Source organism: Acipenser ruthenus, chromosome 7 (assembly GCF_902713425.1).
Source record: "Acipenser ruthenus chromosome 7, fAciRut3.2 maternal haplotype, whole genome shotgun sequence".
Taxonomy (NCBI): domain Eukaryota; kingdom Metazoa; phylum Chordata; class Actinopteri; order Acipenseriformes; family Acipenseridae; genus Acipenser; species Acipenser ruthenus.
In genome coordinates this window covers 7,673,749-7,686,533 of record NC_081195.1, presented here as the reverse complement: position 1 = coordinate 7,686,533, position 12,785 = coordinate 7,673,749, and the positions used below count along the sequence as shown (strand labels likewise).

At 39.1% G+C, this 12,785-nt stretch overlaps 1 protein-coding gene across 6 annotated transcripts in view; it reads left to right on the top strand.

The window, feature by feature from the left end:
• LOC117415573 (serine-rich coiled-coil domain-containing protein 2-like) overlaps positions 1-12,785 on the top strand; it is an 84,481-nt gene that overhangs the window by 55,303 nt on the left and 16,393 nt on the right. For all 6 annotated transcript variants that reach the window (XR_009329038.1, XM_059026241.1, XM_034026100.3 and 3 more), the window contains 3 exons: positions 424-900; positions 4,819-4,905; positions 6,997-7,095. Coding sequence is in view for 5 of the 6 variants with exons in the window: in XM_059026241.1 (XP_058882224.1) it covers positions 424-900; positions 4,819-4,905; positions 6,997-7,095 (663 nt within the window). In the remaining variant the exon portion in view is untranslated. The remainder of the gene's footprint in view (positions 1-423; positions 901-4,818; positions 4,906-6,996; positions 7,096-12,785) is intronic.

The window sequence follows — 12,785 nt, the reverse complement described above, 5'->3', positions numbered from 1 at the left end:
TATATATATATATATATATATATATATATATATATATTATTATTATTATTATTATTATTATTATTATTATTATTATTATTATTATTATTATTATTATTATTATTTTGTGTGTTGTCCAGGGTAATGTGACACTGTTACCACATCATTCTGTCCTCTGCTTTAAGTTAGCTATACAGTAGTAGGGTTTTGCAAAATGACCTCATACTGTATATAAAGTAGATAAGGATTATCCCGAGGCAGCAAACTCCTAAACTACCTGTAAATGTGAAGCAGCCTTTTACTTTTTGTCCTGAAACTTTAGAACGGTATACGGTTGCGTCTCTTTCCTCCAGTGACCCCATTAGGAAACCTGACACCAGGTGTTTGAATGACGAAGCCGTTTGGTGCTGATGGGTCCTCACAGTGTTTCTGTTGTTCTTCCAGGCAGGGGACGACAGCGGCAGCAGCACAGCTCTGCAGGACATGCTGCTGGCAGGACCTCGGAGCCCTGAGCCCCAGGAGGACTCCAGCACAGCTCTGCAGGACATGCTGCTGGCAGGACCTCGGAGCCCTGAGCCCCAGGAGGACTCCAGCACAGCTCTGCAGGACATGCTGCTGGCAGGACCTCGGAGCCCTGAGCCCCAGGAGGACTCCAGCACAGCTCTGCAGGACATGCTGCTGGCAGGACCTCGGAGCCCTGAGCCCCAGGAGGACTCCAGCACAGCTCTGCAGGACATGCTGCTGGCAGGACCTCGGAGCCCTGAGCCCCAGGAGGACTCCAGCACAGCTCTGCAGGACATGCTGCTGGCAGGACCTCGGAGCCCTGAGCCCCAGGAGGACTCCAGCACAGCTCTGCAGGACATGCTGCTGGCAGGACCTCGGAGCCCTGAGCCCCAGGAGGACTCCAGCACAGCTGTGCAGGTAAAACCATGAAAACCTGGCAGAAAACCCCCTCAACATACCCTGCTTTACTGTCTTCAACTTTCCAACTCCAATTTGCTGTTTTGTGCAGTTTTTCCATGTTTTTCCCCCCTTTGGTCGTGCTATGCAGTTACCATAGTTTACCCTGGTTTGTTTATTAATATGCTTTACGATACCTCTCTGGTCTTTACAATGCTTACCTATGCTTTACCATGCTTTCACTGTGCTTTATTACACTTTGCTATGCTTTTACTATGGGAAATTTTATAAGGCCTGCTAAGTGAGACTCCTAGTCTTGGCTAAATCCCTAATGGGTCTGGGCTGGCTAAATCATCCTTAACCTGATCAAGTCTGGTTTCCTTCCTGCAAAATCTGGAGCAAAACTTTAGAAGCCTCTTACAATATTTGGCCACCAGGCCAGCCCATCAAAAAGAATCCCCCAACCACCCCAGGTTCTCTCTACACTTGTCAGTGTGTGTGTGTGTGTGTGTGTGTGTGTGTGTGTGTTGATTTTATTTTTTTTGTCCCTGTACAGCAGTTCTCTTTTTACATTCTGTTATTCATGCTGTCCTGTTGTGGCAGTGTAGTTTTTAGAATGAATAAAATTCAAATTAACTCATAAAAAGTAAGAGAGTGGGGGCGCTCAAGGTTACCTGAACTCTTACTACTCTGTTTCCTTGGAAACGTAGCCCGCCGCAGGGACATGAAACCCGCACCTGAGGACGAGCATGCGAACAGGTTTTCACTTTCAGTTGGTATGACACATTTCTAATTGCTTTCAAGAGCAGGACAGGTAGAGCTGTCAATTAGCGGCTTAGAGCAATATCTGCTTTCAAAGTTAATTTTCCTGTATCACTTTATGAATAGCCCCTTGTGGGATAACGTTTTCCTATGCCTCAAAATGAAAAAAAAAACAAAAAATACCTTTTTAACATTGATGATGCAGTACAACCTCTATCCTCACCAAATGATCTTCAATGACAGTATAACAGTGTAAAGTGAATGGTTGCACAAGGGCAGCTCCAAGTTTATATTGTGATTGAGCAGTACTGTTTCCAGTATCCTACAGTATGATATCACTACCAGTACTATACCCAAAACCATTGTTTTTATCGTGTTCCATTACTGGTAATGCTGGGGTTTGTTAATGGTTCTGTAAGTTTATTCTTCGTATGGCTTTGCACTGGGATTTAAATTTCTGTTTCATTTTTAAACTCAAGGAAACTAAGGCTTTAGGGAAAGAAAAAAAACACATCTAAATATAATGGCGTAAATGGTACAGAAAATTGAATAAAATATGGCCATATTTCTGTAGCACCTTGAAGTGTCTGCATTTTCGGTTAATGGACAATTTAAAATCCCAATATTGGAAAAGGAGAAAATAAATATATCTGTTTGCTTTTCATTTATATTCTTTTGATTTAACTTTGCAGATGAAAAGGCAATGGCTTGATTGCTCTAACTTTGCAAAATGTTCACATCGGGACTGGAAGCAATAAAGTGTTCTTCTTGTTAATTTGAAGGGTATCTCAAGAAAGCACAATGGAATTTCAACAGGGATACACGTAAGGACTGGCAAGACAATAGGAAACAAGATGGCTTAGAATGGAACTGGCATTTCTGTAGTGCCCCTCCTCCATTCTGTGCAGGATCTAAGCAAAGTCAATGGGGGTGCGAGGTCTCCAGGTTCCTCTCCTGGTAAAGGCATGACCGCATGGTGTGCAGGGTGAGCAGTACAGTCAGGGGAGGGCAGGTTTGCGTTCTTTGGTGATTTCACAGGGATCATTGCATTTGCACTATTGCAGATTAGTGATGCAAAATCTACAGCTTCCCCATGCACCCGGCAAGCTCAAGCAAACTCCTGTATAACTGGCCTTTTGTCAAAGTATGTAACATTCTGTATTTTAATTATTAGTAATTATCAGTAATTATGTGTTGCCTTGGATAAAGATGGTCAGCTAAATGAATTATATAAAATAACAAACATGTAATTAATATACTGAATAATACTGTACTGTAATTAGTAAAATAAACAAATTAATAAAAAAAAATACAGTGCAGTAATAATAAATTATAGAAATAATAAAACTGATAATAATAATAATAATAATGATAATAATAAAAATAATAATAATAAACAAGTCAATAAACATTACCATACAAACGGTCAGTTCAGGTACAGTACAGTAATCATTGCCTGTACGCTATTTTAAGAAGTCTTTTAGCGTTAGCGTTAACGTTAGCGTTTCGGAACCGAGTTAAGGGTTCAAAACCTGTTTTAAAAGTGCTTAAATTGATTTGCATCCACACTAAACACGGTTCATAACTGAGTTCAACAACCGAGTTTGAAACCCACTCAGGAGGTATGGGGTTAGATAAACTGGTTTAACTGTAATCTGGATGTGAACTGTGTTCGAGTCTGGTTACACAGTATCCTCCGATATCCCCTAGTGCTTTGCGGTAGTATGTTGCCATAATCCCCCTGTTTATATGAGACGAGAATAAAGAAGACAAGCCCGAATTAAAATACACAATTTGACTTTTAATTAAATTAAAGAACGTCTAATCTGCCCCAGATTTTCCCTTTGTGCAAATGTCCATCTAATTTATTTACTATGGAAATGGAAGATGCATCATATCACCCAGACACTACCCAGATCAGGTCGCCCTCCGAAACTGACCAGCCGGGCAAGCAGGAAACTGTTTTGGGATGTCACTCTGAAGCCAACAATGACCTTGAGAGATCTGCAAAGTTCTGTGTCTGAGATGGGAGTGTTCACACATCAACAATAAGGCGTTCCCTACACAAAGCTGGCCTGTATGGACGGGTGGCAAGAAAGAAGCCATTACTCAAAAAGCCTCATCTTAAAGCACATATGGAGTTTGCGAAAAAGCATGTAGATGATACTGCAGACATGTGGAAAAAGGTTTTATGGTCAGACGAGACAATAATTGAACTTTTTGGTCTAAATTCTGTCTGGCGCAAGCCCAACCCTGCACATCACCCAGTCAACACCATCCCAACTGTCAAGCATGGTGGTGGCAGCATAATGTTATGGGGATGCTTCTCTTCAGCAGGGACTGGGAAGCTTGTCAGGATACAGGGGAGAATGGATGGTGCAAAGTACAGGCAAATCCATGAGGAAAACCTATTTTAGTCAGCCAAGACTCTGAAACTGGGGAGGAAGTTTCATCAGGGTATTGACCCGAAGCACAAAGCCAAAGCCACACTGGAGTGGTTGAACAAGAAGAGAATTAATGTTCTTGAGTGGCCCAGTCAAAGTCCTGACTTGAATCCCAATTGAAAATTTATGGCGAGACTTGAAGATTGCGATTTATGGCGATCCCCAACAAACTTATCAGAACTGGAGCAATTTTCCTGTGAAGAATGGGCAAACATTTCACAATCCTACTGTGCAAAGCTAATGGAGACCTATCCAAAAAGACTCGTAGCAGCGCTGAATATGTAGCAGCAGTGTGGAGTAGTGGTTAGGGCTCTGGACTCGTGACCGGAGGGTTGTGGGTTCAATCCCCAGTGGGGGACACTGCTGTTGTACCCTTGAGCAAGGTACTTTACCTAGATTGCTCCAGTAAAAACACAACTGTATAAATGGGTAATTGTATGTAAAAATAATGTGATATCTGTATAATGTGAAATAATGTGATATCTTGTAACAATTGTAAGTCGCCCTGGATAAGGGCGTCTGCTAAGAAATAAATAATAATAATAATAATAACCCAATCAGTTTCATAAACTGCAAACTTTTAAAAACAAAAAACAGTCCTTCATAAGTCCATACAGTTTGTTGAACGTGGCCTATAGCATCGCACAAGGACTGGATCATAAGAGGCACTCGTCTAGTAATGAGTAAACGGCTTGGCCTTTTTTTAGTTTTTGTTTTTCCACAACTGTTTCAGATCGAGGAGCTTTTGAATGAAATCTGCCAACTGAAAGAGGAGCTGAAGAGCAAGGATGACACAATTAAACAACTTCAGCAGCAAATGGTGAGTCAGGAGGCTTTTGGAGAATGCGTTGAGAGATTGTTCCTTTCACCCTGAAGCTTATGCATTACACATGTTCCTTACTGTACCTTTACCCTGTAGACTGTAGCCTGTGGTTGTTAATATATACCAGTGAAATGTACAACCACCCCCCTCCCCGTGTGTCAGGTCTTTTGCAGATGCAACCCTAGGTAGAGAATCATTTCTGTTTTCATTAGCACAGCTTGATGCCCAGTCCAGTAGACCCAGCCTTGAAGAAGTTGGAACCTTTTTGCAATTTAAATACAGAATCACGAAGAACCGCCATGAATGCTCAGCATGTTAAAACCAGATGGGGCCCCTCAGTGGTATGGCTATATATAAACTACCATACCTACTAAGGGTAGAGCAACTTGAAAAGCTATAGTTCACAGGTGTTCAGTCACAGTCCTGATGGGCCATTCCACTCCAGGTTTTACAGGTAAAATTAAATAATGAACTTCAGTACTTCAGGATCTGGATGGAGGTTTAATTGGTTCAATTAAACAATTTAGAACAGGGTTGAAACAAAGACCAGGGCTACCCCTGCTTTAGATTTAATACCTGCTATGATTGCATTACCTAACCTGAAAATGACAAGCATAGCACTTCAGCTTTGAAGTAGCTGGTCAGATTTCAGATCTTTAAATGCCATTGTTCCGAGTCCTGACTAATAAGATAATAACATTAATTTACTGTATTGTTTGACACTTAAAATGTTATGCTTTATTGTTTTCAATGTAGTGATGCTCACGAATGCATTGTGGTTCAATTCAAAGATTTTTATTTTATTTGATTATCCACTGAGAGTCCTGTAGCTTAACCATCAGAGTTGAAAAGTAACCACATCATTTGATTTCTTTGGAATCAGGTAGGACTCAAAGTGACCGGCAACTAGGATTCTACAGGCTCAGATAATGCCTAACGGTACTGAGACAGATTCTATTTCAATATTGGAACCACAGAGCTGAGAATCATATCATGAGACGCTGAGGGAAAGGTTAAAAAGAAGAACCCTTTAAAGCTCCTTACGCTTTAATAAGCTCAGTGGCAGTCTGTGACGGAACCAAAAAAACACCCACAAATTGAAGCACAGGAAGGAAAAGTTTTCTTGTAGATTTAGGATGCTGGAGTAGAATGGGCTTCACTAGATTGCTAAATAGACATTGATTTCTGAAATGATAGGCAGTGAGTGTTCCATTGTCTCGTTCTGCATGTCCTTGTCTGGTACTACTACAGCAGCTCTCACAATAGTAGAGTGTCGTTTTTGTCTTCAACTAATACCACCTGAGATGTGACAATGATTTCTACACAAGCAGCGAACCTCTTTTGTTCTGAAAGTGGCTTGCCTACCGATTTTTTTAAAAGGACAGTTAATGTTAACTTCCTGAAAAACTATTCAGGAGTTCTCTGATTTGCCTGCCCTATTTTATGGTCTTTTTTTTTATTTCTCAGTTTTGCTTTGAAACAAATGCAGAAAGGCTCCTCTTTTGTATGGAGTTGTTTCATGTCAAAGCCCGAATATAAAAATACATTTTATTGACTTAAAGGTTTGTTAAAAAAACGTTTTTATGGTCTTTGAATTGAATTGACTGCACCCAAATCACAATTTTAAACAACTACAGCAACAACTTTTTCCTCCAAATTGAATTTTTTTTTTTTTTTGGAACATGAGTTTATATTATACAAAGTATTGACATGAGTTGAGGTTAATATTGAAAAAATTTTGCCACAAGTGTGGGGAAAAAGTGCACAAGCTGCACTTACCTGTTGCTAGTTAGTTTACCGATACCTTAAGGGTATAAGTTGGCAATAAATAACAATGAAGAACAATGAAGAAATATTTTCGTAGAGGAATTAAACTGTTTGTAATCGCTATGAAACCAGCAAGAAATTTGTTTTTTGCAAACAGAAGCACTTGAATTAAAAAAAAAAAAAAAAAAAAAAAAGGGACACCTTTCATTTCAGGAGCTGTGATCATATGATCACATGATCTGCTTGAATAAAATTGCAATTATCTATTACACATGCAGGAAAGGCTAACTTTTTTTTTTCTTCTTCTCAATTTACCTCCAGAGCACTAGGTGTCACTGTCACAAAAGGACCCCAGAGTCTAAAGAGATGCGTCAAAGACACAATGACAAGGCCACCCAAACCGCTTGGAGAGGGAATCCTGTGAGTAAGCTCTGTTGTTGTAAGCTGTCTAACCGACAGCGTGTCTAGATCCACGCAGTATCTGATTCCTCCTCATACTGTGCTGCCTGATCAAAGCATAGGCGTGTAGGAGGAGGGTTTCAAGCTGTCCAAGCCCATTAGCCTTTGCCTACCCCTGACTTGTTGTTCGGATTCATAGGCAATATTTTTATGTTTATGTTTTTCATACTTATATTTGAAACTTTAGGCGTTTTAGATGCTCCATTGAAATGAAGTGGAATCGGATGTTTCCGAGAATGTCTGATTCAGGTTTTTTTTTTTTGCTACAAATAAAGAAAGAAGGTTTACAAATAAGTCTAAAGTCTAAAGTAAGAGGCTTAAAATTGTAGTCCTACAACTGGAGTTTCATGAAGATCCCTCAAGCAGTATTTTAGTCAGAGGAGCAAGAATGTGTAACATTTTATTTTATTTTAATTTATTTATTTTTATTTATTTATTTATTTATTTATTTAACCAGGAGAGTTACCCATTGGACCAAGGCATCATTTACAAGGGGTCCTGGAAATGCAAATTCAGTTGTATTAACTATAATTGTTGTGCACTGATGCCATCAATCCCCAAGTTAATTATTTACAAATCACTTATAAATCTAGTATCCATTCTGTGTAATGTTCTCTGTAATGTATTCTTGATAAGTTTTTGATAATGTGTTTAGCATCTGTAACATATTTTTAAAAAAAAAAAACATTTAGAAAGAACACATTTGGGGTTTCAGACCACAGGATTCTAGTAATGTCACTACAAGAATCCATGGAAAAATAAAGGCAGTTGTCTGTCAGAGAGTCCTGTGGCGTTTAGTACACTTTTGCAGACAGAGAGTAGAATGATCCCAAAACTGTAGACTCTATACCAGATTACTGTATACACTTTCTAAGTTGTGGGTTTTCACAAATCCAAATACCCCAAACATACCACTGGTAGAAATCTAGGTACAGTATAATTAAAAAATCTTTAAGGATCAGGTAGACAGGGCCCAGCACAGCAAAACAAAATGAAGGCAATACATAATAACTAGCAAGCAATGACTAATTGTTTCATTTATTTTTGTAAGCAAGTTATTTTTGACGTGATAAACCGGTCCACGTTAGGTCATAGTGTGCTTGTCTTTTTAGATTTACGAGAGCAAAGCATTCCTGAGGCATACTTCTTGTAATAAAATCATTTGTTTTATAAGAGGATAAGGGATAACATTACATCAAAAGAAATGCTGGTGTAGTAAAAAAATCAAGAGCCTGCACGCGTCACAAGTTAGGATTTATTTTTTTTTTTTAAAATTTATGTTCAACCAAGAAATGAAGAAGCAGAATGAATTGGTTCAGCTGCTCGGGAGGTTTTTTTGCCTTTTGCTTGTCAGAAAGCAGTAGATAAGCTTCTGTGCAGTTGTAATAATGTGCAGTAGCCACTGGCAGACCGCTGATACTACATTATTCTAATTGAATTTTTCTCAGTTCAGCGGGACCTTCCACATCTTGGAAAGAGATAAGTCGGGTGAATTGAAATTAAGCACTTTCTTTCTTTTCTTCTTTTTATTTCTAAACAGGTAGTGCAAAAAAAAAACCAAAAAAAAAACCTGATAGCTTTGACATTTTGCTTTGGAGCTGCCAACAAAATCACTTTACAAAGGTTAAAGAAACAGTAATATACACTTTCAATACAGAGAAGATTAGAAAAATAGGAATAGAGGAAACACAGAAGCATTTACAGATAACCAAAATTGCTGATTTGTTTTGAATTCTGAATTTGGATTGATGCACCTTTTTGAAGATTTGAAATGAGTACTGGGCGTACCCACTTGCCCTGGTCTGTACCTAGACGTGGTTAATTACTAAAATGATCAGGTGCCAACAATTTGAAAGATCAGGCTTCTGCTAAACTCTGTCTTAGTGCTGGATTTAAACAACCAGCTAGAAGTCTTTAGTTATTTAATTGAATACCTGCTGAAGAGATCAAGGCAGCCAAGGAAGGGAAGCAGTTTCCTTAACCATTCAGCTTTCCGATTCAGTTTCATGGTATCTGCCATGCTCAGTGTGCTTATGTCACTTACATGGGTGTAACCTGAGGTTTTGTTTAAGCCTCATCAGTGCTTGTCCAGTAGAGGCAAAAACGCTTTCTGCTGCTGCTGTTGTTGTTGTTGTTGCTCTACCTCTCCAATAGGAGTCGCTGTTGAATTTGAAAGTTTGAACTTAAATCATTACCTAACTGCCTGTTTTAATGTCATTTTTTCTTTTATACTACTTGTTCTTTGTGTTACTGATTTTGTAAAGGTAATATAAGACTGTAATTATTTCGTCATTCCCAAATGCATACTCAAAGAGCATGTTATAGCTATCACTTCTTTTTTTAAATTGCTGCTATGTCTGAGAGGTTAAAACTTTGGCCTTTCTAGGGTTGTTCCTGGAAAAGAAACTAGCTGAATAACAGCCAACTGTGTCAGCCTACATTCGAACCAACACTAAAATTTAAATAAGAAATGGTGCATGGTGCTCATCTAGATGCATGCAAACAAGCTGCTGTATTATATGAGATGGCTTCATTCTTCCATCTGGGGATAGCAATATGACTCCTATTGCATAGCAGTTTTACCCGTTCCAGGTTTTACTACGAACTTGATTAGCTACAGTGTGTAGGTGACAAGCTTGGGTGTGTCTTATTAAACTCCAAGTAAAACCAGAAATAGATCAAACTGCTAAGCAATGAGAGTCGTGTATTTCCATCCCTGCAATCAAGCAGATGACAAACTGCAAAGCTTTGAGTCATATTTGTGCCACTGGAAATTGCACTTGCTGCCAGAATTCCACTAATCTTCTTTTGTAAATGTTCTTATTTTCAAAGACATCCTGTATGAAATGTGTTTAAACATTAATAGGGACAGCTTGTTGGAGCTTGCTTGCCAGGTTCTGAAGAGGTCCTGTCCCTCTGCTGGAATGAGTAATCAGGGTTACTCTGTATACAGTATACCGTCCTGGGCTTTCTTTTGAGAATGCTTGATTTTAAAGATACACTTGTCCCCAAGCTTGGCTTCAAAGCAAAGACAATGATACAGGATGACTTGCATGCTTGCCAGGTTCCACTGACACCCTCTCCCTGTGCTGGTGTGTGGAAGGGAAGATACGGTCCTTACAATATGCGGTTGATTGTTAAGAGATTTTATCTCTGTGCAGCTGTTTGAAACACACTGTGACTTTCCAAACATTCTCACTACTGACTTGTCGGTGCCTCCTGTGTCTGTTTGTATTGTTACCAGTGTCTTTTTAAATAGAGCTGCACAGGTTTATCCACATGAGTCCTTTATCAAGTGGGTGGTCAATTCTTTCAGGTCTTACTTTCTTCAAAGAACGACTTTGTCAGTAACGCCAACTGTGTAATAAAAGCCTCAGTCGTTGCTGTTGTTGAAGTACAGAAAGGGACTGTTATTTACACAGAACCCTACTGTTTCATAAGATACAGGAAACAATGTGGATAATAATATCAAAAATGACGCATTCTTTGGTCACCCTGGCAGTTTTACTTTTCCGATTGTGATGAAACTTGGACGGGACCTGCTTTAGCGCACATTCATTGAGAGCAACAGGATCTGGGGATAGGTAAAGCAATCCGTCCGACCGTCAGGCCTTATGTGACACGCACATTGTTTTACATCAGTATACTGTGAATGTGGATCGCTGTGATCGATTTTTTTCTTGGTACTGATAGCTCTAATTTTCTAATGGCAGACAGGGGTTTGTACAATATGTTATGGGCATGGAGAATATTTCAACAGCACAAGTGCGTAGTAGTACACAGGAGTCGGCAACAGTAAGTGAGTGAGAATGCTATAAACATCTCGGGAATCTCGAAAGCTTTCAGATATTATACAAGAGGTCCTGTTTTGAGCATGCCCAAAGGTTTTAATGAGTGCTGACCCTAACAGACATGCATGCTGAAATGTACATTTTCTTTTCTTTTTTTTTTTTTCTTTAAAAAGTGTTAAATTCCGAGCAGGCAAACTGAGACTGAATAGGTGATGTTGCAATATTTATTGAAATTACAATCACATGAAATACAAAACACAGTTTATGTACAGCAGTATTACAAAAATATATAATTAAAATATAAACCATATGAAGTTTTCCACTGTGGGCAAGGGGAGATTTGCCTGCAGTTGGCCCATATGAGAAAATACAGGCCTTGATCCGTAATGTATTTTTTATGATGGCTGAAATAAGTCAAACAAATTGCACAGTACGGAAACAAATCCTCCTCTTTTTCTGGTTCGGCAATTTCAATTCACTCTAGCGTGTTCTTCTTCTCTATCACAGTGGTGATATTTTTTTAAATGAAAGAATATTTAGAACCAGGCAATTTTCCATGAGCATCCCTGCTTTAAAACATAGTAAAATAAATGCAGTAGTCATCTTATTCAGCCCTCTTACTGCGTCAGGAAAATACATACTCCTCTGCCATACAAAAGTGAGTAATTATTCCTCATTACCTTTTGAATCACATCAGTGGTAATGGTGCCAGGGTGTTAATGTTCTTTATTGTAGCCTTTTTTTTGACTGCATAATTAAGGATGCGGATACTTTCTATTATCTGAATTTGAAAAAAAAAAAAGAAGGGCTTAACAAACTAATATCAATGCAGTGGACTAGCGGTGTCAGAATCATTTTGCAGAGAGCGGCTTTATAGACTGCAAAACCTGCACTTGGGAGAATTTGCATTGAAAGCAGAAATGAAATGAGTTCCTAGCTCTAAACACTCAAATAATAAAGATCTTCTGCTGTCAGCACTGCCAGCGAGGAGTTTGAATACAATTGTGATTCCCCAATAGAGGCAGCGGCGCCATGCCCAAACTGATTAGACTTGGGCTGGGCCGTTGAAACATTGGGAAGGTTAAAGAAAATAGCCTATACTCTCCTGGGATGAAGTGCTGCATCAGCAAGCGAGGCTTTCTTCAAAGAACAGATTGGCTCAATTTAAGTTAACTGTCAAAACCCCATGAAACAAGATTACTTGTTGATTGTCACTCATGCTGAGCTGTGTCTGTCTAGATAGAGGCTGCCGGTGATTTCACAGATGAAACCTGGATTGTAATCCTGCTTTGGCTACACTTTACTCTGACTGTCCTGGTTTAAAGTAAATAGCGGTACATGTGCTAATGCGCTAAGCGCTTTGCAGAGTGCTTTATGGGAACTGCAGTATTTGATATGTGACACGGCTGTTTTGGTGCAAAGCACATGGGAGCTATGAGCACATGAAACTAAACTGTTGCAACACTAGTCATGTATCTCCGCTCCACTGTAGCTCAGAAAATACATTAAAAGGAGAAATGATCATTTGTTAAATATACTGATATCATTCTTCAAGAAGCACCTTCTTAAATATCTGTAATAAAACTAATACACCTGTAAGCTTCCATTTTAGTCAGTGCAAAGTAGGACCATACAAATCATGAATTGTATTAAGGTACTTTTTGCTGGGTTGCACTATTTGAAAGTCTACTAACATTTTAGTACATACAGGTAAACAGGTGGACTTGGTGATTTCAAAGCGTGCATGTATTTACAATTACTAGATTTGAGCACAACGGTAATAACTGTGTGCTTACGTAGTACTTGATATATCATTTCTGCCACCAGAAAAAAAATGCCACTGAACAACACAGAGCAATG